At 44.3% G+C, this 27801-nt stretch overlaps 1 protein-coding gene across 4 annotated transcripts in view; it reads left to right on the forward strand.

The window, feature by feature from the left end:
* PIGG (phosphatidylinositol glycan anchor biosynthesis class G (EMM blood group)) overlaps window positions 1-27801 on the forward strand; it is a 97653-nt gene that overhangs the window by 60564 nt on the left and 9288 nt on the right. For all 4 annotated transcript variants that reach the window (XR_010653155.2, XM_065860586.2, XM_071802453.1 and 1 more), the window contains one exon: window positions 5748-5911. Coding sequence is in view for 3 of the 4 variants with exons in the window: in XM_065860586.2 (XP_065716658.1) it covers window positions 5748-5911 (164 nt within the window). In the remaining variant the exon portion in view is untranslated. The remainder of the gene's footprint in view (window positions 1-5747; window positions 5912-27801) is intronic.

Below are 27801 nucleotides of genomic sequence, written 5' to 3' on the forward strand. Positions count from 1 at the left end.
TTTTGCTGTGTCACCCCATATGATGATGTCATCAATATATTGCAAGTGTTCTGGAGCTTTACCTTGCTCCAGCGTGGTCTGGATCAGCCCATGGCAGATGGTAGGACTGTGTTTCCACCCCTGGGGCAAGTGATTCCATGTGTACTGGGTGCCCCTCCAGGTGAAAGCAAACTGTGGCCTGCACTCTGCTGCTACAGGAATAGAGAAAAATGCATTAGCAATGTCAATTGTAGCATACCACTTGGCTGCCTTTGACTCCAGTTCAAATTGCAGTTCTAGCATGTCAGGCACAGCAGCACTCAGTGGTGGCGTAACTTCATTCAGGCCACGATAGTCTACAGTTAGTCTCCACTTGTCACTAGACTTACGCACTGGCCAAATTGGGCTGTTAAAAGGCGAGCGAGTCTTACTGATCACACCCTGGCTTTCCAACTGATGGATCAACTTCTGGATAGAAATCAAAGAGTCTCGATTGGTGCGATATTGCTGGCGATGCACCGTTGTGGTAGCAATTGGCACCTGCTGATCGTCAACCATCAGCAGTCCTACAACAGAAGGGTCATCTGAAAGACCAGACAAATCAGACAGCTGTTCAATTTTCTCAGTGTCCACAGCTGCTATACCAAATGCCCACCTATGCCCTTTTGGGTCCTTAAAATACCCTCTCCTGAGGTAGTCTATGCCAAGGATGCACGGAGCATCTGGACCAGTCACAATGGGATGCTTTTGCCAGTTTTTTCCAGTTAGGCTCATTTCAGCCTCTACAACAGTCAGTTCCTGGGGTCCCCCAGTCACTCCAACAATATTGATGGATTGCGTTCCTTTATACTTAGAAGGAATTATTTTGCACTGAGCACCAGTGTCCATTAAAGCTTTGTACTCCTGGGGTTGTGTTGTACCAGGCCATCGTATTTGTACAGTCCAATAAACCTTTATCCCTTTCCTCCACCTGGGCACCTCTAATTTCTGTTTTGCACAGTCTCTGGGTGTGAATTAGAGGTTCCTTCAAGAGCATCAGAATCTCTTCTGCTCCTTTTGTAAACTGGAGCAGCCACCTTCCTAGGAGTTTTTCCTTTTATCTCACGTACTCGTTCTTGAAGTTCTGAGGTAGGTCTCCCATGCCACTTTTTCATGTTTTCTCCCTGCTCATGTAGGAAGAACCACAGTGAACCTCTTTTTGTGGGCTGCCTCTGTCCTCTCTCTCGAGATTGGAAACGCCTTCTCCTAACAGCTGAAACATAGGTTCGTACAGGTCATGAATGGTACGAGTCTTCTCTGAGCTCTTTGATTTCTTGCAACAGCTTTTCAAACCGATCACCAGATTTTTCACACAGTTTCTCCACAGCAGAGACACAATCCCATAGAGAACCAGCAAGGCTGTCCTCAAAGTCCTCAATCACTTCAGTAATATTTTGTACACCTCCAGATGACCAGACCATTCCTGCCAATGACTTAGCATATGCAGGTGGTGTACATTGTACAAATCTGCGCCACAGAGGTCGTGTACAATTGATTCTATCTGGGTCCGTCCCCTCTTAGCTGTTTGGTTCAAAATAGATGATCTCTCGCACAGCTGATTCTCTCAGGAACTGGATACCTCTCTTCATAGTATTCCATTTCCCTAACTTGGATATACAATCTTCCTTGTAGGGAAATCTTAGCTTCATAGCTGCCAGGAGTCAGGTCCAGAGAGTAGCGGCATTAGACTCTCTTGAAATTGCCCTATCAATGGTGGAATCTTTTGACAGAGATCCCAGCTGCCTGGCTTCACCACCTTCTAATTCAATTGTTTCTGCCCCATTGTCCCAGCATCGCAGCAGCCAGGTTAAAATATTCTCGCCTTCATGACGACTAAAGTCTTTTCGCAGATCTCTCAGCTCACCTGGAGAAAAGGACCGAGTGGTGGTCACTTCATCTCCTCCCTGTGCTGATGATGCTCCTTGGGTTGATGTTGGCCCTGTACCATCACCTGCTGCACAGGTAGTCTTTCTAGTGACTTCCTTACAACCGGCAACTGATGCTGATATGGGTTCACCATCATTTGATTCATTTCCAGAGTCTGAATGACTGTCACAGTGATTGCTGTGGTTACAGCAGCAACAGTGACCAGTGTGTGAAGATGAGGGGGCTGCCTTGTTAGCCTTTGAGGCTGGAGAGGTAATGTTCTCTGCAGCGACCTTGGCAGAGGAGCTCTGCGGAGGAGCTGTAGCTTCAGCCTGTGAAGCCGCTGTTGGGGGGGCAGTGGCTGGAGCGGCAGCTTTTGCTGTTTTGCTTTTTCTCCAGCGGCTAGGAGTGCTTTTTGCTAAAGCTTCCGAAGACGCACTGCAAATCTCAGGACTAAAAAGAGACTCAAACCTCCTATTGAACCTCATTTCTCTTAACAGTAACACAAACTGACGCACATTCAGCAAAACAGATAACACCATCACAGTTCTATCAAAGCTCCAAGGATATTCAAAGCTCTCTAAAACATTTGCAAACTGTCCTAGCAAAAAAATGAAAGTATTGTTAGTCAGCCTTTCTAAAGATTCGCTTGACCAATTAGCAAACACAGAGCCACATTGCTCTATTATCTCTCCCGGAGGCTTTTCAAGGTAAAGCAGAAGCGAGTAGAAATTCATTAGTGGCTCCAGTATAATGAAATAAACCAGTGTCAAACCACACAGTATCATCATAACCATTGTCCACTTTCAGTTGTTATATAATGAATACTTCGATTCAGAAAGAAGGCCCAGCACAGATATGGAATCACCGAACACAATGTAGAAAATAACTGATACAACTTATGCCGTAACATCTTTAAATCAATGTAATTCACTTTGCCTTAATACCACTAAATAATATCCAAAGCAAACAGACGCAGAAGTGTCACAACTCTATGAGTTGGCACCATGCCAAGAAAATTGAAAGGTACATCAGAGCAGTAGAAAAGCCAAAAATCTTCACATTTACCGCTTTCTCTTGCCCCATGTTGGGCGCCAATTATCTGTCGAGGGTTTAGATTCTGGGGTGACAATAAAACCCTGGCAGATGTATTGTTAACCTCCTCTCCCCGCCACTTCCCTTTTTGCCTCTCCCTCTCCCCGCTTCCCACTAAGGACAGGTGATTGGGAGGGAAAGCAAGACAGAGAGAAGAGAGTTGGAAGAATTAAAAATGTTTTATTAATGCTACTACTAAGAATAGAGAAAATAATACAAAATATACAAAACCAATTTTGAAAGTCTCAGCAACTGCAGAGCCGGCATCCGAAGTCCTGGATTGGGCTCTGCAGCCAACTGAAGCTGGATTCAGTCTCTAGGCCTCAGTTCGTGGGGACGACTAGCAAGGTCCTCTCCTAATGTCGGCCATAAGCAAAAGGGAAAAGAGGGACGAGATCCTCGTGATCTCCCACTTTTATATGAAGTATTCATGTGAATGGAATGTTATACACAGTTGGTCAGTTTCTTGGTCACCTGTTTCTCATTGCCCCTCTTGTGGGGTATTCAAGTGAATGGAATGTTATACACAGTTGGTCAGTTTCTTGGTCACCTGTTTCTCATTGCCCCTCTCGTGAGGTGTCCATCGTGCTTATCAATAAGTTTGCATTCCATTGCTATGTTTACCAAAACATGTATCTGGTTTTCCAGGAAAATGCAGCTAATATGAAGGCTTTAGCTGACAGGCAAAATTCACTAAAAGAGAAACTTGTTTTTTAACAAAACCAGGACAGGAGAGTACATCTTTTTGCAGGACCAATAACATGCACTCCCAGGTACTGCATTTAGTCTTGCTCCTTCTCACATGCAGTGGACTGGATGGTTGCCCCAATGTGCCAAGAACCAACTGTTTGCGGGTGGAACAGACAGTGTGAAAGAGACCTTTCAGCTCTTCATGAGATGAGCAGGCTTGCCTGCTCTGCTATTCTGCACACATCATACAGAGATGGAGATAATAAGTAGATGTGGCAGGGAAAAAGAGAGGAGGTTCTCTCCCTACCTGTCTCTGTCAAAAGTCCTGCTTTTGAGGAACAGCACGCCGTCTCCTGCTCTCAGAAGTGCTGCAACTGAGCTTTCTGCCCTTGCCATGTCCTCAGTCTATAATCCCTTAAACCTGAGGAGGAGCCTTGTTTTACAGCTTGCTTTTCCAGTCGTGTCTTACAGGTTACAGAGCGCAGATAGGCTTTTTCTTTAGCTGTACATCATTAGTTATTCTTTGCTCTGCTCCTGTCATTGCTGACATTATGCTAATTGTGTAACACTAATTTATTACACTGGTGCAGAGTAATAATAATTTACTACAGTGGTGCATGGTGAAGGTCAAAATTAGGAAGACTGACAGTCATAACATTTTTCTGCTGTATGATGTTTTGGTAAAATCCATACCTTACTGCCCTATTACAGCTTTAGGCTCCCCTTATGTTCTGGGGATATAGTCATGGTAGGATTTGCAGGGACAGTGACTACTAATGGTCTGAATGATTCTGTCAACATGGATAGCTTTTTTCTCATTAGGTTTTAGAGCTTTTTCAAGAACAGGAAATTTGCTATTCCTGGTTTATAGGTATGTACCTGAAAAAGCTACCTATTTTTCATGCTTCCCTATGTGCTTTCGGTCTTGTGGGCAACCCAGATGTGTATATTTGATGATAGCACTTCCTCACTGGGGTAAATTACGGTTCAAGAAGACTGCAGTCACTAAGGTGAAAGGAGATGAACGGAAAGGGGAACCTGCCATTCCGCATATGGTGTGCTGGGACATGGGTCTGAGCCTATCGGTGGTGACAGCCCTTACATTTGAGTTGCTCTGGGAGTCTATATGGGGGAAAGGAGAGTTTGATGGCAGTTAGAATACCAGTGCTTTAGAAACCTATCAAATTCTCCAGGTACGGTAAGAATATCTCAGAGCTTTTGCGCTAGTGTGAGGAAACTATCTGTGACCTGCTAAGCTAAGAAATGTTCTGCCTTTAGGTATTTGAGTACAGTTAAATACTTGGGCATCTTCAGTGGAAAATACTTATTTCAGTTTTATATTATCCCTTGTTATTTAGTTGTCTTAGTCACTGAAAAGAAAACTAGGTGAAACATACAAGTCTTGGACAACTGTTCACACTTTCATTGCTGTATGTTCTGTATGTTTTTCTCTTTCGAGGTTTTAAATTACTTTTATTGATGATTCAGGCTATCTAGCCTAACTTTTGGTCTGTTTCAGTGCAATCTATTGTGGTATAGAGACTTGGGGAGCAGAAACCTCTCTGAATTTTTCTGTCTTAATCCAGCTACATGCAGCAGCTTGTGTCTTGGGGCATGCAAGTGGGCTGTGTAGTGTTCCACTACAGCTCTAAAATAAAGCCATGTTGTCTCTAAGGGCAAGAAATATTTGTTTGCTAATGTAATTTTAGGCAACAGGCCTAAAATCTTGGGTTGGAACCATGTGTGATGAAAAATGCATTTTTTTCATTACTGTGACCAAGTGTAGCTGCTTGCTTTAAACTCTTCTGTGATTTATTAAGTAACAGGCATGTTAATTTGCAGACAAAATAAGACAAGCGAAAGATCCTGTTCATGCCTTCAGTAGTCTGTAAGTCCTAAATAGAAACTCTTGTATGGTAAGCTGCTTTATTGAAATTCCAATGTAATGAATATGGCTGTACTGTAAAGTGGCTTAAACAGTAAGTCTTTAGCAGGTGCAGTAATTAATATTCTTCTAATGTATTCTGAATGTTTCTTTGGATATATTTGAATCTTTGCTTTTTTATTCCTGTTTTCAGGGAAATTCAAATGGCCTTGCTACTGTGGATGTTACAGCAGGTTTTGTGGGACTAGAAAGCTATCTGGAAATACCAGCTGTCTTCCTTACAGCATTTGCAACATATGCAGGACCGTTGCTTTGGGCCATTCATTTGTTGTGCTACTTGAGCTCTGAAGACAGCAGGTAATCATGTTTTGAACTAAAATAATGCTTCTCTATGTACTATAAATCTTATCCATATAGTGTATACCTTTTCAAACAAATAGTTTTGTTCCCTTTTTTTTTTCCTTGGAAGTTAGTTTTCTATTAAGAAAATGCATGTTCATTTTTTGGTATGAGTTTGTATCACCTCACTCTCAGTTTCATTTTCTCTGCAGAAGTTTTGCACTGAGAATATATGTGTGTGTTTTACTAATTTGTTTCTTAATGAGTTCTCAGTTTGCTGATCTAAATTACTTTAAATTTTATTGTGTTTTGTTGTAATACCCTGTGCTGCCTAAAAACAATCTACTTGGAACCTCCTAAGTAGGAGATGTGAGAAGGACTTTTAGAAGTAATAGAATTCAGACTCAACTAATGTGCTGTTCTTTGAATGTCTGTCTTTGTTTGGCATAGTGACATACAATGTTTTGTAAATAAACCAGATTTATTTTATTGCATGTTACTGGTTATTGCAGTCATTTGTAGCATTGAGTATCTTGTGTAACAGATGAATTAATCTGAAATTAATTAGGGCATTTGGAATTTTAAGAAGACACAATTGGAAAATGCATATGTAACTTAGAGCGTGCATGTAAAAACCAATTGGACTCTCCAATATTGCATTTAAATCATCATCCAGGGCATTCAAGCTGAGAGATATTGTATAATATCAATGCAAAAATGCAAAAACTTGGTATATTTTCACAGAAATAATGTTTGACAGTGACTCAGTTCTTGACATGTCAGAGTCTTTTCTCTGTTATCTGTGGAATTTAAATATACTACTTTTTTTTTTTTTAAATCGGAAACAAGATGTTGCACAGCAGGCTTGGCAGGCGGGATTTTAGACAACTCTTTACCTTATGCATTGTCATCCTCTCTAAACCTCTGACTTCCGTTTATCTACAAAGCATCATCTGGTCTCGTCCTCTTGGTGCTTTTTGTTTTCTGGCTTCTCTCTTCTCCTTTTTTTTTGTTTGTTTTAGGCTATCTGTACACTGTGAACTTGTGTTGGCACATGTGTGTTCATCCAACTTGTAAGGAGATAGGATCCCCAGCTGACCAATCTGCATAGACTGGTGGAGACTTTTGAACTAGTTTTTGAACTTATTCTAACAGGCTAAATTCTTGCAGAGTTGTTGTGTCCATTGCTCCGTATTAACAGGCACCTTAACAGGTAGAGTTAATCACCTTATGCACTGATTTGCCTGTCTGCCCTATTGCTCTCTAAAGATATCTAGCTCTCTCTACTTGATGTCAGGGGAATTCCGCAGCCCAGTGCTGGACCATTGTATTGCTCTAGTAGTGTACTCCTTAGTGTAGATTGAGACTCACTGTAGAACATTACCTCTTAGTCTGAGGCCAGCTACACTGAAGTCATCTTTGGTCTTACATAGACTGATACTGTTTAAGTACTGGTCTTTAGGTATAATGCCTCTGAAAACCAGACTTTTCTCTGTTCATTCTGCTATTTTTTTTTCTTCAGGAGGATAGGATGTGGAATACACTAACTCTTAATGTCTGAATTTGCATAGCTGCAGAAACCCCTTCCTTGAATTTTCCTTACTACCTGGTGTCTTGACACCAAACTCAGTTTTAACTCTGTTTTTAATGCTCCTCAGTTTAGCTTTTTTTACTGCTTTACTCCATCAGTACCTCCTCCCAATATCCAAGCTCTTCAAGTTTTCTCCATTCTTAAAAAGAGTTATCATGTAGATGTAAAAAGCCCTGCTTCTTGTCTTCTAGTAAATATATGACCCATGACCATGGATTTTGCTTACATTCTATTAATCTACTGTTTTTCACAATTCCTTTATCCCTCTGCCTTCTTTTGTTTAAAATAGTGCTGAAACTGCAGAAGGCAGAGGTTCAGCCGCTTCATGTATTTTCTTAAATGTATGCAAGACTGAGCTTTTTAAAAAAACCTTTAGAAGCTTTACAGTGTTTTCTTATTAACTGTTTTATAAGCAATGTGCCCTGCTCAGTGAAATTCAAGCCCTTTCCTTTTTTTTTTCATGTGCTCCTGAGTTCAATATGAAGAGCCTTTCCCTGCTTCATCCAAAGAGGAAGGTCTAAAAGAATCCAGCTGCCATGTTTTTTTTGAGCATGCTGGATGGGTTCCATCTGGTTTCCACAGGACGTCAACAGGATTCCTGACCCATCCTGGTGCAGTCTTGGCTGAGTGGGTGTTGCTGGAACTGCTCAGCAGTGCCATTCTTAGCAAAGTCCATAGCATCCTGCAGTCTATTATAGAGCTGTTGCATCTGAGGGAGTTGACCTGGACAGGGAGGTCTGACTTCAGTGCTAACTATCCAGCTGCTATTCCAGCCACCTAGATCCCCTGTAAATTATAGTTGCATCAGTTGGGTTTGCTTACCGAGAGCCTCTTCCTGGAGTTCTTAGAAACTGAGATCCACTGGGCCACCATTTCCTACGGGCAAGTACACATGCATACCCTTCCTTCTCACTGCACTTTGTCTTTATGAAATCACAGAATACTTGAGTCTGGAGTCCAACCCTCTTGTCCAAAGGAGAGTCAACCAGAGCAGGTTCCTCAGGGCCATGTCTAGTTGGTTTTTTTTGGTATCTCCAAGGATGGACACTCTGGGGTCTTCTTAGGCAACCTGTTCCAGTGTATGACAACCCTTGCAGTAAAACAGTTGTTTTGTGACATTCAAGGGGACTTTATTGTATTTCAGCTTTTGTTCATTGCTTTTCATCCTTTCACTGGGCACCACTGAGAAGAGTCTGGATATATCTTCATTCTGTCAGATATTTATGAACATTGGTGAGATCCCTGCTGAGCTTTCTTTATTCAAGCAAGGCTAAACAATCTGCACTTTCTCATCCTCTCATTTTATGTCAGACATTACAGTACCTTCATCATCTTGTATCAGTGGACTTGCTCCACTACACCCATTTCTGTCTTGTACTGGGGAGCCCAGAACTGTATCCAGAACCCCAGATGTGATCTCCCCACAGCTCAGCAGAGAGGAAAGATTATCTTCCTCAATGTGCTGGTTCTACTTTTCCCACTACAGCCCTCGGTTGGCTCAAGGGAACATTGCTTGCCCATGTCCAGCTTGTTGTCCACCAGGAACAACCTATGTCCTTCTGCCAAGCTGTTTTCCAGATGGTCATCCCTAAGCCTGTCCTGGTGCATGGGTTTATTCTTCCCCAAGAGCCAGATTTGACATTTTCCTTTGCTGAACTTCATTAATTTCTTGTCAGTCCATTTCTCTAGCCTGCCAGGGTGCCTCTGAATGGCAGCGCACCCATCTGCTGTATCAGCCACTCGTCCCAGTTCTGTATTGTGTGCAGATTTGCTGAAGGAGCACTCTGACCTGTTGCTCAGGTCATTAATGAAGATGTTAAACATTATTTGCCCTAGTGTCAAGTCCTGGAGTTGATTGCAGGTGACTGACCTCCAGGTGAACTTTGTGCTGCAGATCCACAACTATGTGAGCCCAGCAGCTGAGCCAGTTTTCAGATGACCTTACTGTCCACTTTCCTAGTCTGGACTACATCAGTTTGCCTGGGAGGATGTCACAGGAAACTGTTAAAAGCCTCCTTGTGACGTGAAAGTGCATTAGATACATGTAGCCAGTGTGTCTTCAGCCAATATGATAAGATGGAATAGAAAATAAAGATGTTTTCAAATAATACATTTGCTGTGGAAATATAGTTGGAACTCCTTAAACAATTTGCTTCCATTTATGAAACATGTGAAACTAGAAAATATTTTCCTCACATGGAAAGTTAAATATGTTTCTAAAATAATTAAGTGGCATGTGATAGACAGTGACATGGATACTGCTACCGTTTTTAGTTCTTCAGGCTATCCTAGGAAACTTGGCAGCTTAAATTTTATGGGATTTTCACAGACAAAAATAGTAAGAACTCTCTGGTTTCAGTCTCCATGGAAACTGTGCAATAACTCGTGAAACTATTTTTGAGACAGGGAGTACTGATTAAACTGACGCCTAAACTTAACCAAGTATTCTGTGTGTGACTTGCATAAATTGCAGAGAGCACCTGATTCATGTAAAGGGTAGTTTTTACTGTGACCATTGTATTGCTGTGATCTAAAGTAGAACTTCAGGGTTTGGGATCCTTAAGACCAAGAAAAAGGCCATGTTGTTGGATAATCTGGCCTCACTGTGCAGTAAGCTCCAGATTCACTTTTCAAGCTCCTACCCAAACAAAATTGTCATGTGGGTGATGTTCACAGTGTTGTATAATTACCACTCTTTAGCTAGGCATTGTAGTAGGTTTAAGATTACTTGCACATTGGAATCTGTGCTTTAATTGGTTTAATGAGTCAGGTGTCAAGCTGAAGTGGTGGATGTGTCCTAGCATCAGAAGGCTGCATGCTTATTGGCTTTTCTTCCTTAGCGATCAGAATTTCTAACAGTGCCTTCATGTTAGCAAATGGCTTTCAGGTGTTGAGAATGGAAATTTTACCCAACGGGAGGGTGTAAATAGTTGCAAATCTTTCAGTATTATGCTGCAATTTTGTTAATGTAGAAAGCTGGTACAGCAAACTAAAGTTTTGCTGTGAATTCTTTTATAATGCTGATCTAAGGAGAATTACAAAGGCATGCTAGCTAAAGGAATTTCAGCGGTAAATATCAGCTTTTCCCATCTTCAACCTAATCTGTTTAATTGATTGAGTCCTCCAGTCGCAATCTATGTTAATACATGAATCCTTTTTCTTTCTGACAACCTGGACATGCAGTGAGTGTTTCAATATACTTTTTTTTTTGAGTCCCAGTTAGAAAGTGCAGCCCTCCTCAAAGAAACAATCCAAACAATTTTCCCTGAGCCCTCTAGTGTTTTACATAAAAGTAGGTTTTAATTCTTCTGGTTTCACTCCATTCTCTCTTCCTTAGGTTAAATAAAGCTGAAGAAGTGTTTACAACTAATATATACTGCTACTGCATTCTCTAGAATGCTAATAACTGTTACCTGTTGTGTTTGCCAGCAGTCACATTGTCTAAATAAACTAAATAAAACACATAGAAGAAGGTATCTACTGGTTTGTTGATATGCATGGAAATTTGGAAGTTATTTGATAAGATTCGAATGGGGTTTTATTGCCACAAGCCAGAAGAGCATTTTACTCATTTAAGTATCTTGTGACATGCTCTCACTGCAGTGATGACTAGAGATTCCTCTTAGACATCATTAGTGCTCTCTGATGGATACCTCCTCATTCATTCGTCATGTTGGGGATGCACTGACTTTTTGAATGAGGCTTCCTTCAGGCAGCTATGGATCTTAGTGGCTTAGTTAGAGACAACTTAGAGTAAGCAACTCAGGTATGCTTTTTAATTTTTAAGTGGTCTATCACTTTGTGGGTAATCTTGAATTGAAAGTGCTCTGAAATTGTTTTTTATTTCTGCCCAAGTTCTGATTTGAGGTTTTTATGGTTAGATTGTCTTCCTCCTCTTGCTCTTCTGGCGTTGTTCTTCTTAAGTTTTGTGTCTGTAAATAATCTTCTGGTAGTCCTTCTTGTCATTAGGGAACCACAGCTGTTGGAACTTAACAGAACAAAGCTAACTTGCATCAGTGTTTTCAAATGTCGTAGGCACTGGGGTGAAATAAAAGGAATTTTACTAAATTCTAATGAAAGGTGTTAGGTTAGTCTGTACAGACATCTAAGAAGAATTTTTTGATTGGTCCATGCAGCTGTTAGTAGAGGAAGGACCCTGAAGCTTGGTGCTGCTATAAAATGAAGCTACGCTTTCCTGTGTCCTTCCCTCTGTCTCTGCCTCACTGTCCCTCATTCTCTCTTGCTTGCTATCTCTCTCACTCACTTGGTATCCCTCTCTTTACTTTGCTTGGTACCCCCAGTCTCTCTCTCCTGCTATCCCCTCACCACCACTGAGGACTGCTGGACACACTTTACACGTCTTCAATGTGCATTGCTTCTCACTTGCATGTGCTTTGCTTCTCTCCCTCTCACCCTTCCCCTTTTTCTTATGCATTTTCTGTCTTGTCACAAAAATTGGGAACTGGCCCATGCCAACTGAGGAGAGGGGCAAGGACGGAAAGCATAGAATTACGAGAGTTAATATTTGTTCATGCACATGAGGTGTCGCAGCCAAACTAGCATACCCTGAATGTGGTTTTACGTGCTTCTGCCTTGCTACCTCTCGCTCTCTCTCCCTCTGTCTTGCTATACACCTGTGTCCCCTCACCCTCCCAAGCAATTCCTTTCTCTCTTTTTTTCTCACTCTCTCACAGATGCTTCCTTTCCTTGTGTACTTTCCCATCTCTTATGCCTGGGCTTTCATCATCTTTCGTGTGTGTATGTTCCCCATCTCTTTTGTGTGCACGCTTTTCCCAGCTCTCACATGCGTGCTTCCCAGCTCTCATGCACATGCTCCCCCTCCTCGCATGTGCTTACCACTTTCTCATGGGCTTCCCCACTCTCATGCCTGACTCCCCCGTGCATTTCTGTCCCACTCATCTTTCTGCCCTTTTGTAAGCATACTTTCCCCATCTCATCCCATGTGCTTTCCTCCTTAGCTATTTCTTCCCTCGCACTTCCACCCTCATGATCCTCCATCATGCTGTTCCTCTCCCTCATGCACACTTTCTCTCATCACGCTTTCTTCCTCTCGTGCATTCTCCCCGCCTTGTGTGTGCTCTCTCCCACCCTCACATGCACTTTCACCTTCTTTTATGCACTTCTCTCCCTCTCATACACACTTCTGCCTTCTCTCACATGCTTGTCCCTTTCTTGCATGAACTTCCACCTTCTCTCACATGCCTCTCTACCTCTGTTTTGCCTCTTTCCCTTTCCTTTGTCTTCTTCCCCTGGCTGGCACACTTCCATCTCTTTTACATACTCCTCCTCTCCTTTGTGTGTTCCACTCTCACATGCTTCCCACACACACACATGCACTCTCCTCCCCATGCACGCACTTTCTGCCTCTCGCATGGGTGCTTCTCCTTCTCATGCATGCTCTACCTCTCTCACTTGAATATGCTATGTCTCTCCTTTGTTTTCTTTCTCTCTTGTGCACTTTTACTTTCTTGCATGTCTTTGTCTTGTTTATCCTTCTGTATCTTGCATTTCCTTTTTCCATCTTCCTTTTACCTTCTGTAGAGTTTCTCCTTTTTTGCTTTCATGTCTCACTTTTTCCATCTCTGTCACACACACACTCAAATTCATACGAACTCAAATTGAACATGTGATGGAGAGGGAAAGTACAAGCAGTCTGTTACCTTGGTCTTCTTTCCCCCTCCCAGCTTCCCTAGCTGACGTGCCTTTTCTTTATCTAGCACTTCCCTCCCTCATTCTCTCTTTGCCTCTTGCTTTCAGTCTCCTTTGTATGCTCTGCCTTTCTTGCATGCACTTTCCCTTTTTTAAGCTTGCAGTCTCCATCTTGGGCTTCCTCCTTCTTACTCACTCTCTGTCCTTCTGTCTGTGTAGTTTTTCCTCCCAATCTGTAAGACCTTCCCCCAGACATACCCTGTTTCGTCCTTGTCTTGGACCTGCTTTTCCTCCGTTTTAGATTTTCATTTCCCCTCTCTTGAGGATTTCCTGTCTGTCAGATGCACTTTGTCTTTCAAGTTTTCTTGAGTCCCTCTCCACATACACTGGCTATCTTTCCTCTCCTACCGCCTCTCCTGATGCAAATTGTGGGTGAGCCAACTACGAGAGGAGTGCTGCTGGGTCTTATTCTCACTAACAAGGAGGGGCTGGTTGAAGTGGTAAAGGTTATGGGCTGCCTTGGCTGCAGCAACCGTGAGATGGTGGAGTTCAGAATCTCATGTGGCAGGAACAGAATACCAAGCAGAATCACAACCCTGGACTTCAGGAGGGCCAACTTTGGCCTTTTCAAGCAATTGCTAGGGGAAATTCCATAGGCAAGGGTAAAGGGGCACAAGATAGTTGGTTAACATTCATGGACTGCTTCTTCCAAGCTCAAGATCAGAACATCCTGACATGTAGGAAGTCAGGGAAAGGAGCCAAGACACCTGCTTGGTTAAACAGGAAACTGCTGGGCAAGCTGAAGTGGAAGAGGAGAGTTTACAGATCATGGAAGGAGGAGCTGGCCACTTGGGAAGAATATAAGGCTGTTGTCAGAGACATAGGGAGGCAACTAGGAAAGCTAAGGCTTCCTTAGAATTAAACCTTGTGAGAGTGGCCGAGGACAACAGAAAGAGCTGCTTCAAATACAACACAGATAAAAATAACACTAGAGGTATTGTAGGCCCGCAGATGAATGAGGTGGGTGCCCTGGTGACAGAAGATACAGAGAAGGCAGAGTTCCTGAATGCCGCTTTTGTGTCTGTCTATACTGCCGGAGGCTGTCCTGAGGAGCCCTGTACCCCTGAGGCACCAGAGGAAGTTAGCGCAATGGAGGAGTTTGCCTTGGTTGATGAGGACTAGGTTAAAAAACAGTTAAGCAATTGGGACATCCAAAAATCCATGGGTCCAGATAGGATGCACCCACAGGTGCTGAGGGAGCTGGTTGAAGTCATTACTAGGCCACTCTCCATCAATTTTTCTAAGTCGTAAACGGGAGAGGTGCCTGAGGACTGGAGGAAAGCAAATGTCACTCCAGTCTTCAAAGGGCAAGAAGGAGGACCTGGGTAACTATAGACCGGTCAGCCTCACCCCCATCCCTGCAAAGGTGATGGAACAACTTATCCTTGGTGCCATCTCAAGGCATATCAAGGCAGTCAACATGGCTTCACCAAGGGGAGGTTGTGCTTGACCAACCTCATAGCCTTTTATGAAGATATAACCAGGTGGATAGATGATGGTAAAGCAGTGGAAGTGGTCCATATTGATTTCAGTAAAGCATTTGACACTGTATCCCGCAGCATCCTCACAGCTCAACTGAGGAGGTGTGGTCTGGACGATCAGGTAGTGAGGTGGACTGTGAACTGGCTGAAGGAAAGAAGACAGAGTTGTGGTCAATGGCATGGAGTCTAACTGGAGGCCTGTGTCTAGTGGAGTCCCTCAAGGGTCAGTACTGGGACCAGTACTATTCAGTGACTTGGATGAGGGAATAGAGTGCACTGTCAGCAAGTTTGCTGATGACATAAAACTGGGAGGAGTGACTGACACACCAGAGGGCTGTGCTGCAATCCAGTGAGACCTGGACAGGCTGGAGAGTTGGGCGGGGAAAAATTTTATGAAATATAAAAAGGGCAAGTGTAGAGTCTTGCATCTGGGCAGGAACAACCCCAGGTTCCAGAATAAGTTGGGGAAGGACCTATTGGAGAGCAGTATAGGGAAAAGGGACCTGGGGGTCCTGGTGGACAGCAGGATGACCATGAGCCAGCACTGTGGCCAAGATGGCCAATGGCATCCTGGGGTGCATTAGAAGGGGTGTGGTTAGTAGGTCGACAGAGGTTCTCCTTCTCCTCTACTCTGCCCTGGTGAGAACTGGTGTCCAGTTCTGGGCCCCTGAGTTCAAGAAGGACAGGGAACTGCTGAAGAGAGTCCAGCACAGGGCAACAAAGATGATGAAGGGAGTGGAGCATCTCCCTTATGAGGAAAGGCTGAGGGAGCTGGGTCTCTTTATCTTGGAGAAGAAGAGACTGAGGGGTGACCTCGTTAATGTTTATAAATATGTAAAAGGTGAGTGTCACGAGGGTGGAGCCAGGCTCTTCTCATTGCCTGGTGGAAAAGGATCTGAGGGTGTTGGTCAACAGCCGGCTGAACATGATTAAGCAGTGTGTCCAGGTAACCAAGAAGGCCAAGAGCATCCTGGCTTGTATCAGAAATAGTGTGGCCAGCAGGACACGAGAAATTATCATTCCCCTTTACTCAGCACTGGTTAGGCCACACCTTGAATACTGTGTTCAGTTTTGGAGCCCTCACTGCAAGACGCTGAGGTGCTGGAGCATATCCAAAGAAGAGCAATGAAGCTGGTGGAGGGTATGGAGCACAAACCCTTTGGGGAACAGCTGAGGGAACTGGGGCTGTTGTACTCTGTGGTGCACTTCTCTCTCTGATGTGATTTCCCACTTTCTTGTGCTTCCCTGATACATTTTCCCTCTTGCTCGTGCCTTCAGTCTCTTAAGTTGTGCTTTTTTTCCTCTCTCTCATGCTACCCTCCTTATCTCTTGTTGCCTCTCTCTAGTTCTCTCCATCTCTCTTTCTTTCCCTCCCTTTCCCTTCCCTGTCCCACTTCCTCCCCCCTGCGCACTTCGTGTCTCCATCATTCCCATTGCGTGTCTCTCTCCTGCTTTGCATTTCACTATTGTGTGTTATTCCTCTTTCTCAGACACACTTTAGCTCCCTCTTTCTAGTGTTTTCGCTATCACTTGTTTGCTGTCTCTCTCTTGAGCTTTCTGTGTCTTGCATGTTTATTCTTTCTCCAGTGCTTGAATCTCTCAGTGTCTATTGCTTTCATCTTCTTTGTCTTGCATTCCCCCTCTCATGTGTTTCCTGTCTCTCTCACACAATTCTCTCTTTTGATTGTACTTTTCCTCGTTTGGATGTTTACTTGTGCTTTTCTTCCCTCTACTTCCTATTATCCCTGTCTTGCTTTCCCTCTTTCCCTCTTTTCCAGTCTGCCTAGTTTTTTATCTCAGTTTTCTTCTGTCCCTCTCAGACATACACTTTCTCCATCTTCCTTTCCTTCTCTCTCTTACACACTTTCCTACTCCCATGTCTCATGCAGTTTGCCTCTTTTACCTGCTTTGCCTCTCTGTTGTGCAGCTTGCCTCTGTCTCTCTGTCACGTACTTTGCCTCAGTCTCTCACACACAGTTTGCCCCTCTCATGTGCTTTCTCCCTCCTGCTCATTTTCCCTCCTGCTCTTGCATGCTTTCCGCCTCAGGTGCTTTCCCTCTCACATGATTCCCATGCCCTTTTCCTCTTTCTGTGATGCTCTCTGCCTCTGTCTCACACACCCTGTGCCTGTCTCTCTCAGCAGCCTCCATCTCACACGATTCTCTCTTATGCTTTCCTTCTCACAGGAATTTTGCCTCTTTCTCATGCTTTCCTTGTCTCTCATGTGCTTTTCCTTGCTCACTGTTTCCATTCTCTTGCACTTCTCCCTTTCTCTATTTTGTCTTATTACCACTCCTTTTTCTCCTTCTCTCACATGGTCTCAGTCTCACACAATTTCCCTTCTTGTTTGCACTTCTCATCTCACTCATGCTTTTTCCGTCTTTTACTACTGTCATTCCTCACTCTCTCTCCTGCTATCTTTTGCTGTCCCTCTCTCTTGCTTCCTCTCTTTCTCTTGTTTTGCCTCTCTCATGTTATTCCATCTTTCTTCTCTTCAGTTCCCCCTTCTCTCTCTCTTCCTTCAACTCCCACACCCCTCATCTCTGTCACTTTTCCTCTCTCCCTCACATGCTTTCTCACTCAGTGTCACAGGGTTTGTATCTCTCTCACCTACCATGTCCTTGTCCACTGTGTGCTTCTCCTGCATGTCATGTCATTTGCCTCTCATGCTTCTCCCCCTTGCTCTTTCTCCCACACTTTTCCTGTCTCTCTCTCATGCACTTTCCCTCTCACTGTCATGTGGTTTGCCTACCTGTCATTGGCTTTTCACCTTGAGCATGCAGTTTGCTCTTTCTCACACACTTCACTTCCTTGCATGCTTTTTCCTTCCCTTGTGCTTTACTGTTTTCCCTCTTTCTCTCATGTTGTCTCTTCCTCTTTTGCTAACCCCCTCTCACACGGCATACTTTCCCACCTTTCTCACACTTTTCATCTTTCTTTTATGCTCTTTCTGTCTCATAATTTCAGTCTCTTGCTAATGTTTACCCTCTCTCTCAATACCTTTCTTTCTCTTTGTCCCTCTCCCACTTGTTATCCCTCACACTCTCCAGCTTTCCCTTTCTTGCTGTATGTTTCCCTCTCTGTCGTATGCCATTTTCCACTGTTTTGGGTGTTCTTATCTTCTCTCTTAAAGATGCATTCTCTCTTTCCTGGATGCACTTTCCTCCCCTCTTTTGCTTTCCATGTATGTCTTGTGTGCTTTCACTCTCTTGTGTCTTATTTCTCTTGCACGTCCCCCTCTCTCTGTGTCGTTTTGCTATTTTGATGTCTCCCTCTCTTACTTGTTCTCCCAGGCACACAACTTTCCTCTCTTGTACCTGCACTTTCTCACTCCTGCTGTTGGTCTTTCATTTTCATTTCCTCCCTCTCTTTCATGCTGTCTCATTTGATCTCTCGTTATCCCCTCTTTTGCTGTCCCTTCCTCTCTCTCTTTTTCCTGTTCCCCTCCCTGTTTTTCTTCCCCTTACTCCCATGTTTCCCTGCCTCTACTTTATTTTCCCCCTCTCCGTCTTGCTTTCCCACTTCTGTCCCTCTCCTTGGTGTTCTGTCTCCCTTTCCCTTGTTTTCCCTCTCTGAGACATGTTTTCAGGGTTGTTTTCCCTTTCTCACACAGTTCCCCTCCATCACATACTTTTCCTCTCTCTGTTATCCCCTTTTCCTCCCTCCTTCACATACTCCATTTCACCCTGTTAGATGCATTGCCTTTCTACCATATGCTTTCTCTGAGACTTCCTTTTCTTGCTCTCCCTGTCTTTCTTTTATCCTGTTCAGATTCCCCTCATTCTCCAGTGCCTCAAGCCCCCACCCCACAAATTGCCTTGAATGTGCTTTCCGTGTCTCCAGTGAGCTTTCTCACACCACTCCCTCAGTGCTTCCCCTCTCTCTTCCAGCCTCTCCCTTAGCCTTCCACCCCTCTCTGGTTTCCAGTTCTCTCACATACATTCCCTCACTCACATCTATCCACATCTATCTCATGCTCTTTCCTCTCTCATTCTCTCTTGCTTTCCCCTCTTCTGATTTCCTTCCCCTTCTTACCTGCTTATTTATCCCTCGCACCCTTTTCCTTTCTTGCTTGCACTTTCCCTCCTGCATATGCTTTCAGTCTCTTGCTCACAACTCCTCTCTGCCCTGTTCTTTCTCTGCTACTGTCCTTTCTCTCACGTTCCCTCCCTCAGTGTTCTCTCTCCCTCAAAATTCATCCTTTGCTGTACCTCCCTCATAACCCCTTTCTCTGTCTCTCTCTTCTGTCCTGACTCTTATTGCCATCTCTTCGCTGCCTACTCTCCCGCTTTTCTCTGTCTCCCTTGCTCTTGCTTTCACTTCTCCCGTCACTTCCCCCTGTCTCAGAAAGTGCTCCCCCCCACCATGGAATGCACTTTTCCCACTCCTTCACATGCTATCCTGATCTCGATCAGGTGCTTTCTCCACTCTCTCTTCCACCGTCTTCCTCATGCTCTTTCCTCTCATATTCTCTCTTGCCTTTTCTCCTCCTATTGCAAGCTTTCTATCTCTAATTTGCAATTTACCTCTTGCACGTGTTTTCAGTCTCTAACTTGAGCTTTCTTTGTGTCTCTTGCTCACTAGTACTCATAATCTCTCTTACTTGCTAGCCATGCCATGCCTGGCCACTCCCCTCCAGGATCCCTCTCTGTCTTTCAGTCGCATTTCCTCTTGCTGTTCCCTCACTTTCCCTCTCAAGGACCCTCCCATTTCTTTTCTTCCCAACACTCCCTCTGTCCATATACCTCCCTTCTTGCTTCCCCTCCCATCTTCCTCCCTCACAGAGAGCCTTTCCCTCTCTCACATGCTTTTGCACTCACTGTCATACACAGTTTCTGTCACTCTCACATGCTGTGCCCTGGCCTGTCTGTCTTTCTTGTGGTCCCTCTCTCTCTGGCAGTCCCTCCACCCCTCACTCTTCCCTCTCACTGCACCCCCACTCTTGTCCCTCTCTCCTTCTTTCTCTGTCTGGCCCTCCCCTCCTGCCCTGGCTGGCCCTCTGGCTCTCCGGAGTCAGTCCATGTCCCCTGCCTTGCTGCTCCCCTCCTCCCCCCCACCTCGTTCTGACTTTATCTCTCTCTTTAGCTTCCCTGCTATCAACTGCCCCCCCATTACTGTCCCCATTGCTCTGTCTTCCCCAACCCCACCCTCTCCCCTCCACATCTCCCTGTCCCACTTGCTGTTCCCATCTAACTCACTGCCCTTACCCCCACGCTGTCCTTCTGTCTCTCTAGCTGTTCATCCATCTCTCTTGCTGTCTATCTGTCTCTGCCTGTCTCACAGCCCCCATCTTTCTCACTGTTGCCCCTGCCATGTCCCCTTGTCTGTCTCCCTGCCCTTGATGTTCCCTCCTCTCAAGCAGTGTCCTTTCTCCCTCTCTGAATCTTTTCTCTCCCTCTCAGTGTCCCTCCCTCGTCCTCTCTCACTTCCTGTCAATCCCTACTCTTGCTGTCTATCCCCTTCACTTTTTCTGGAGTCCCTCTTTGTCTCTTTCTCCTTCCACCTCTTCCCTATCCCTCACTTTCTCCTCTCTGCACCTTCCTCTTACTGCCCCTACTGCTCTCCCTCTGCCTCATTGTCCCTTTCATTGTCCATATCTTGCTCCCCACTCCTCTTTCTGTCTGTTTGTCCTTACGTCTCACTCCCCTACATTTCTTGCACACTCACTGTCCATGCTCGTTTCTCATAGTTTCCACACACTTACACTCTTCCTTTATCATCTGTCTTTCTCTGTCTTTCTCATTGCTTATTTTTCTTTCTTGGACATTTTCCCTTTCTCAGAAGTGCTCCTCCTGTCTTGCACGTAATTTCTGTCTCTGGTATATTTGTTGTCTCTGCTGCCTGATCTCTACTTCTGATGCACACTTTTTGCTTGCCTTGAATAAGCTATCTTACTCTGCCTTACAAGTTTTTTGGCTCAACCTTTTTCACTTACAAGCTTTCTGACTGCTGCATCCTTTCTGTCTCAGTTTCCACATCTCATGCTTTCCTTCTCTTGTGCATGATGTTGTATGCATCCTGGCACAATCAAGCTCTCTTGCACATTTCCCCTCTCTCTTTTCACTCCCTCACTTCTGCACCCTCTCTGTCACATTTACCACATTGTGTGTTTTTGCATTCATATACTTTCCCTCTCATTTGCGTATCCCGTCTCATGCACTTTCCCTTTCTTCTGCCTTCAGTCCAGTGCTTGCTTGCTTTTGTGCTTTCACTCTCCACAGGTGTGCTTTTCTACTTTTGTATCTGTGCTTTCCTTTGTTCTTGCATGCATGCATATCCCCTATCTTGCATATGCTTATCCTATGTGCACTTTACCTTTAGTACATGTACTTCCCTCGCTCTCACTCGTATGCGTTACTTCTCCCTTCATTCCTCACAAATGAATTCCTTCTCTCTTGTGCATGTGCTTTTTCCTATTTATCTCTCATACATTCCCTGTCTCCCTCTTGTACACTTTTTATCTCTCCCTTCACCTCATGCACTTTTCCTCTCACTCATGCTTGTGCTTTTGCTTTCTTATTCTTGCTTTCCCTTTATCTTTCACACCTTTTCCCTTTCTTTTTCTCACACGCTTTCCCCTCTCACTTTCTTGCGTGCTCTCTCATGCTTTCCTCGTATGGCTTCCCTTTCTAGCATGCTTTCTTTGTCTTGTGTTCTTCCACATACGCTTTTCCCTATCTCTACTGCACCCTTTTCCTCTCTTATGTGCCCTTCCCCTCTGTCATTTTTCCTTCTCTTGTGGGTCATTTTTTCTTCTCATTTGTTGTGTGGACTGTTTGGTGGATGAGGAACTGGCTGGATGGTCACATCCAGAGAGTAGTGGTCAATGGCTCAATGTCTGGATGGAAACTGGTGTCAAGTGGTGTCCCTCAGGGGTCCATATTGGGAGCAGCACTGTTTAATGTCTTAATCAGTGACATAGACACTGGCATCAAGTGCATTCTCAGCAAGTTTGTGGATGACTCCAAGCTGAGTGTTGCAGATGACATGCCTGAGGGATGGGATGCCGTCCAGAGGGACCTGGACAAGCTTGAGGAGTGGGCACATGCAAACCTCATGAGGTTCAACAAGGCCAAGTGGAAGGTCTTGCATCTGGGTCTGGGCAATCCCCAGTATCAGTTCAGGCTGGGGGTTAAGGAGTTGAGAGCAGCCCTGCCAAGAAGGACTTGAGGGTACTGGTGGATAAAAGATTAGACATGAGCCTGCAATGTGTGGTTACAGGCTAGAAGGCAAATCATATCTTTGGCTGCATCAAAAGGAACGTGGCCAACAGGTTGAGAGAGGTGATTCTGCCCCTCTGCTCTGCTCTGGTGAGACCCCACCTGGAGTCTGTCCAGCTCGGGAGCCCTCAGTACAGGAGAGACATGGACCTGTTGGAGAGGGTCCAGAGAGGGCCACGAAAATGATCAGCAGGATGGAACACCTCTACTGTGAGGACAGGCTGAGAGATTTGGGGTCGTTCAGCCTGGAGAAGAAAAGGTTCTGGGAACACCTTGTTGCAGCCATTCAGGACTTAAAGGGGGCCTGTAAGAAAGATGGGGACAGACTTTTTCACAGAGGCTGTTGTCATAGGACAAGGGGTAATAGTTTTAAACTAAAAGAGGGGAGATTCAGGCTAGACATGAGGAAGAAATTTTCTACAATGTGGGTGGTGAAACACCGAAACAAGTTGCCTAGAGAGATAGTAGATGCCCCATCCCTGATAACATTCAAGGCCAGGCTGGGTGGGACTCTGAGCAACCTAATCTAGTTGAAGATGTCCCTTCTCACTGCAGTGAGGTTGGACTTTGAAAGTTCCTTCTAATCCAAACTATTCTATGATTCTTTAATTGTGCTTTTTCTTTTGCCCTAGCCTGTTTTCCTCCTCTGTCTGAGCGTTCCCCTGCACTTCACATATATTACATGTGCTTTTCTTACTTCTGCTTGTACATTGTCTGCTTTGCACTTTATTTTGCCAACATTCTCACTTTCCCTTCCTGTGCTACACACTTCTTCTGTTTCAGGCTTTCCCATATCTTATGTTTACCTTGCACACGCCTCCTGTCTTGCATGCTTTCCTCCTATCTCATGCATGCTCTGTCTTTGCCGGTCTCTCATGTGTAAGCTTTCCTTGCAGATTGTGTAGTTTCTCACTCTTGCATACTCTTTCCTTTTATTGTGGGCATTTGCTGTCTCTCACACATGCACACTGTCCTTTTCTCTGCCATGCACTTTTCCTTTTTCTCCTTGTTCTCCCCCTTTGTTTTGCCCTTTTCCTCTTCTTGTCATGCTCTTTCCTTCTTTATTGCAGGTGAGGGCTTTCTCGTGCATATTCTCTTTCCTGAATGCCGTTTCTTGCTGTCATGGCTTTTTGTGTCTCTCTCTCTCAATTTCCCCTCTTTTGCACTCTTTCCCTCCTATCACCATTTAATTGCAGGGCAATGATAAAACATGGTAGATGCTCTCTGTCAGCCCTTTCCCTCGCTAACCCCACCTCTCCGCCAAGGAAAGGCAATAGGAGGAAAAGAGAGAGTGACTTGCAAGTTGGAAAAAGCTTAAAAATTCTTTACTAATGCTACTAATAAAATAGAGAAAATAATACAAAATATACAAAACCAATCTTTAATTTCCCAGCTCTGCACTGCTCCAGCAGCTGCAGGGCAGGCATCCAGAAGCCCTGGTCTGGATTCCACAGTAAACCAGAACTGGATTCAGGATTCACTGGATCCAGGCCTCGGATAACAAGGACAACAGGCAGGGTCCTCTTCAGATGCTGGCCATGGTCGGAGAGAGTGAGACCCTCATGATCTCCCACTTTTATAGGGTGTACAACGTGGATGGGATGGAATACTTAGTTGGTCAGTTTTAGTCACCTGTTCTGTTAGCCCCTCCTTGCAAATATGCCCCTCTTATTTACCAGACATGCGTTTTTATCAGCAACCTTGCGTATCATTGCTTCTGTTTACAAATAACATGTAGTCAACTTCAGAAAAGTGCAGCTACTTAGAAGAACTGAGCTGAAAGGAAAATTCACTCAAAGAGAAACTGGTCTTGTTTTTAACAAAACAAGGACACCTCCTCTGTGACACTTCCTCATGCTTCTTCTTGCATTCTTTCCCTTTCTCAGATGCTGTCCCTCCAGTGCATGTTTTTCCTCTCTTGTGCATGCCATTTCCATGTCTGTTGTGTGTTTTCCTTCCAACTTGCTTGTACCTTCTCTCTCTTGCATGTTTCAATCTCTCTCATCCTTTTCCTCTCTCATACACTTTTCCTCTGTTGTGGGTTAATCCCAGTCTGTAGTTAAACACCACACAGCTTGCTTTCCTCCCAGTGGGTCGGGGGAGAGAATCTGTAGGGCAAATGTGAGAAAACTCATGGAACTGAGATAGAGACAGGTTAATAAGTGAAGCAAGGCATGGTATGCAGGCAAAGCCAATTAGGTATTTATTCACTGCTTCCCATTGGCAGGCAGATGTTTAACAACTTTCCTGGAAAGCAGGGCCTCAGCATGCATAATGGTTACTTGAAAAGACACACTGTGACCACAGATATCTCCCCTTCCTCCTTTTTTCCCCAGCTGCTATTGCTGAACACAATAAGATATTCCATTCATCAGTTGGGGTCAACTGTCCCAGCAATGTCCCATTCCTAACTTCTTGCACACCCCAGCCTACTTACTGGGGGGCCAGCATGAGAAACTGAGAAGGCCTTAATGATGCAAGCAATGTTCAGCAATAACTAAAGCATAGGTGTGTTATCAACACTGTTTTCATCACAGATCCAAAACACAGCACCACACTAGTTGCTGTGAAGAAAGTTAATTCCATGCCAGCCAGACTCAGTACACACTCTCAGGCTTTGACTTTCAGGAATTCTGACATGTGCTTTCCCTCTTTGCATGCTTTTCACTCCATCTTATGCTTTCCCTCTTACTCTCTTGCATGTTCCCTTGTGAGCTTCTCTTCCTTGCATGCAGTTTTTCTCCCTTGTTTTCCTTCTCGTGATGCTCTTCACCTCTCTCTTGCAGCACTCCCACTCACTGTCTCATGCTTCTTAATGCTGTTCGACACTCTTGCAGGCATGCTTTCTCCTTCTTTCTTACTTCTTCTCTATGCCTCTTTTGTTCTTTACATCTCTTTCGTGCTTCCCTCTCTGCCTTGTACATTCTCTCATTGTCTTGGTCTTTTAATCTCTCACATGCTTTACCTCTTCCTGGCACGTGCTTTCCTTTTCTTTTGAGTATGCTGTAATGTGTTTCCTCTCACTTTCATGCACACATTTCCTCTTTCTTGCATAAAAAAAACTCTCTCGTGTTTTCCCTCTTACTTGTGGTTTCTCTCCTCCATGTCCTCAGTGTGCTACTGCTCTTTCATATCCTTTTCCTCTCTTGTGCACTTGCTCTCTCAATCTTTCCTGCTTCTGCAGACGTTTCTGCTCTTGTGCTTTTTTCTTACTGTGTGATTTTTTCCTGTCTCATGTACTTTTCCTATCCCTTGCAGTTTCCCTCTCTGTTTTACTCTCACCCTGTCATTCTTTCTCTTTCCCTCATCTAAGTTTCTCAAACTTTATCACTTTCTCTTGCATGTTTTTCTACTCTTGTGCTTGCACCTTTCCCTCCCCATGCTTTTGTCTTGTGTGCTTTCTCCATCTCAAGTGCCTTTTTTGTCTCTTTCTTTTGCTTTCCTTCTCACACAAGCTTTCTCTCTTGTGCACATTCTGCTCTTTTCTTGCTGCCCTCTTTCTCTTCCATATTTCTTGGAGTCTTGAGCTTTGCCTCTCTTTTGTGTGCATTGCCTCCCCCTCCCACTCATGTCTCTTCTTTGCCTACACTGCCCCTCTCTCATGGTTTCCCTCTGTATTGCGTGCTTTCCTTATCTCATTCATTCATGTTTTCCCTTGCTTGCTTTTTCTTGTGTGTTGTTTTCCTATTTTGCATGCTGTCCCTTTTGGGGGGGCATTTCCCATCTCTCCCTCTCATGCTTCTAGCCTCCCTTGCATATTTTTTTCTTCTCGCTGTCTTGTGCTTTTCCATTCTCATCAATAATGCTTTCTGTTTCTCTCTGTCTTCCCCCACCCCCTTCTCTCAAATACTCTCTCTGTCTTGCACACTTCTAGTTTTCTGTCTTGCCCATGTTCTTTGCCCAGAAAAGAGTACACCTATCCAAGCCATGAGCAGCCAGTTTCTCCAGAACAATGCTGGAGGAAACTGTGTCAAAGGCTTTTCTAAAGTCTAGGTAGACAACATCCACAGCCTTTCGTACATCCATTAAGTGAGTCACCTTGTCATAGAAGGAGATCAGGTTAGTCAAGCAGGACCTGCTTTTCATAAACCCATGTTGACTGGGCTTGATCACTTGGTTATCCTGTATGTGCCTCATGATGGCAATCAGGATGATCTGTTCCATGACCTTTCCTGCCACCAAGGTCAGATTGACAGGCCTGTAATTCCCTGGATCCTCCTTCCGGCCCTTCTTGTACATGGGTGTCACATTTCCTAATCTTCCTCCATATCTCCCTCTCTCTTTGTTCCTGTCTCTGCCCTTTTCTCTCTCCCCCTTTCATCCTGCTTGTTCCTGTATCTCTCACCCTCCTCACACTCCCTTTCTTTTACTTCTGCTTTGCTTATTTTCTCTCTCTCACTTCTGCTTCATCACTCTACTTTCCCTCCCCCTCCTGCAGTCTGAACTCTCTCTGCTCTTCTCTCTCCTGTTCATTCTCATCTCTCCCTTTTCCTTACTATCACACTCATTCTTTCTGTCTTCTTTTCTCTCTTTGCCTATGTTTTGTTTAATAGGCAATGTCCACATTTTCTTCAGAACTGTCATCTTAGGTTCCTTGGCCACTGAACATACTCAAACTGCAAAGTAACATCTGTAATTTTGTGAAAGTTGTATCCTTGTCTGTTTACTTTATTTGCTGTGTCAGTGTCAAGATTAACATTACACTGTCACCAGAGCTATGGCATAAAAAATCCTGTGCTGATTTTTCAGCATTCTCCTCAGCTGGATTCTGATGAGGGAGAGGGTCTGCAGCTAATACAGTGAGGTATCTTCCTAAAAATCACATTGGTCTTGCACTTAATTTCTTGCCAAGGTGGAACCATTGTTTTGTAGAACTATAGAATATCAGGTCAGAAGGGACCACAAAAATGATCTGGTCCAACCTTTTTTGGCAAAAGCATTATCTAGACAAGATGGCCCAGCACACTATCCAGCTGAATCTCAGAAGTGTCCAGTGTTGGGGAATCCACTACTTCCCTGGGGAAATTACTCCAATAGCTGATTGTTCTCATTGTGAAAAATTTCCGTCTTTTGTCCAACTGGAGTCTCCCCAAAGGAACTTGTACCCATTACCCTTTGTCTTTCCCATGTAAAAAGTGAGTCCCCATCTTCTTTGTAGTGACTGTTTCGGTACTGGAACATGGTGATAAGGCCTCCCCTAAGACTTCTTTTCTCAAGGATGAAGAAACCCATTTGTCTCAGCATTTCCTCACATGGTGGCTTCCCAGTCCTTTGATTGTTTGTGGGGCACTTCTTTGGAACCTCTCCAGCCTGCCCATATCTTTTTTGTATAGCAGGGACCAAAGCTGAACACAGCATTCCAGGTGTGGCCTGACAAGTGCTGAGTGAGATAATGACTTCTCTATGTGTGAAGAAAGTTGTGGGCAATATTCTGATACACTGCAGGAAGTATATACAGTGCACTGAAGGTATTATCTCGTCTTTCTCTTCAGTACTTTGGGTATTCCTTCCTCTTAATTCTGAAACAGAAATCTTCACATTGAAGCATAGTACCAACTTTATTTCTCCAATTAGTAAGGGCTGCGTGATGATGCTGCTTCCTCAGAGATTTATATTACTGCTCAAGCAGGAGCGGAGCCATTCAGAAGGGCACTTCTGGAGAGAGGACCATATTTTTAGACTTTTGCTTACATACTTTATTGTAGAAATGTTTCTAGATGTAACCTGTACTTTTTGCTACTAATGGCCTTGCCTTACTGTTCTTACTTGCAGGATTTTTTCTTTTTCAGCATTCATTTTCTGTCTGTCGCTGTTCTGTGGCCAACATAATTGATTTCTTTGTTCTGGTAACTGTGGATAAGGCCTATATGTGAGATACTGTGTTTC

Source organism: Patagioenas fasciata, chromosome Z (genome assembly GCF_037038585.1).
Source record: "Patagioenas fasciata isolate bPatFas1 chromosome Z, bPatFas1.hap1, whole genome shotgun sequence".
Taxonomy (NCBI): Eukaryota; Metazoa; Chordata; class Aves; order Columbiformes; family Columbidae; genus Patagioenas; species Patagioenas fasciata.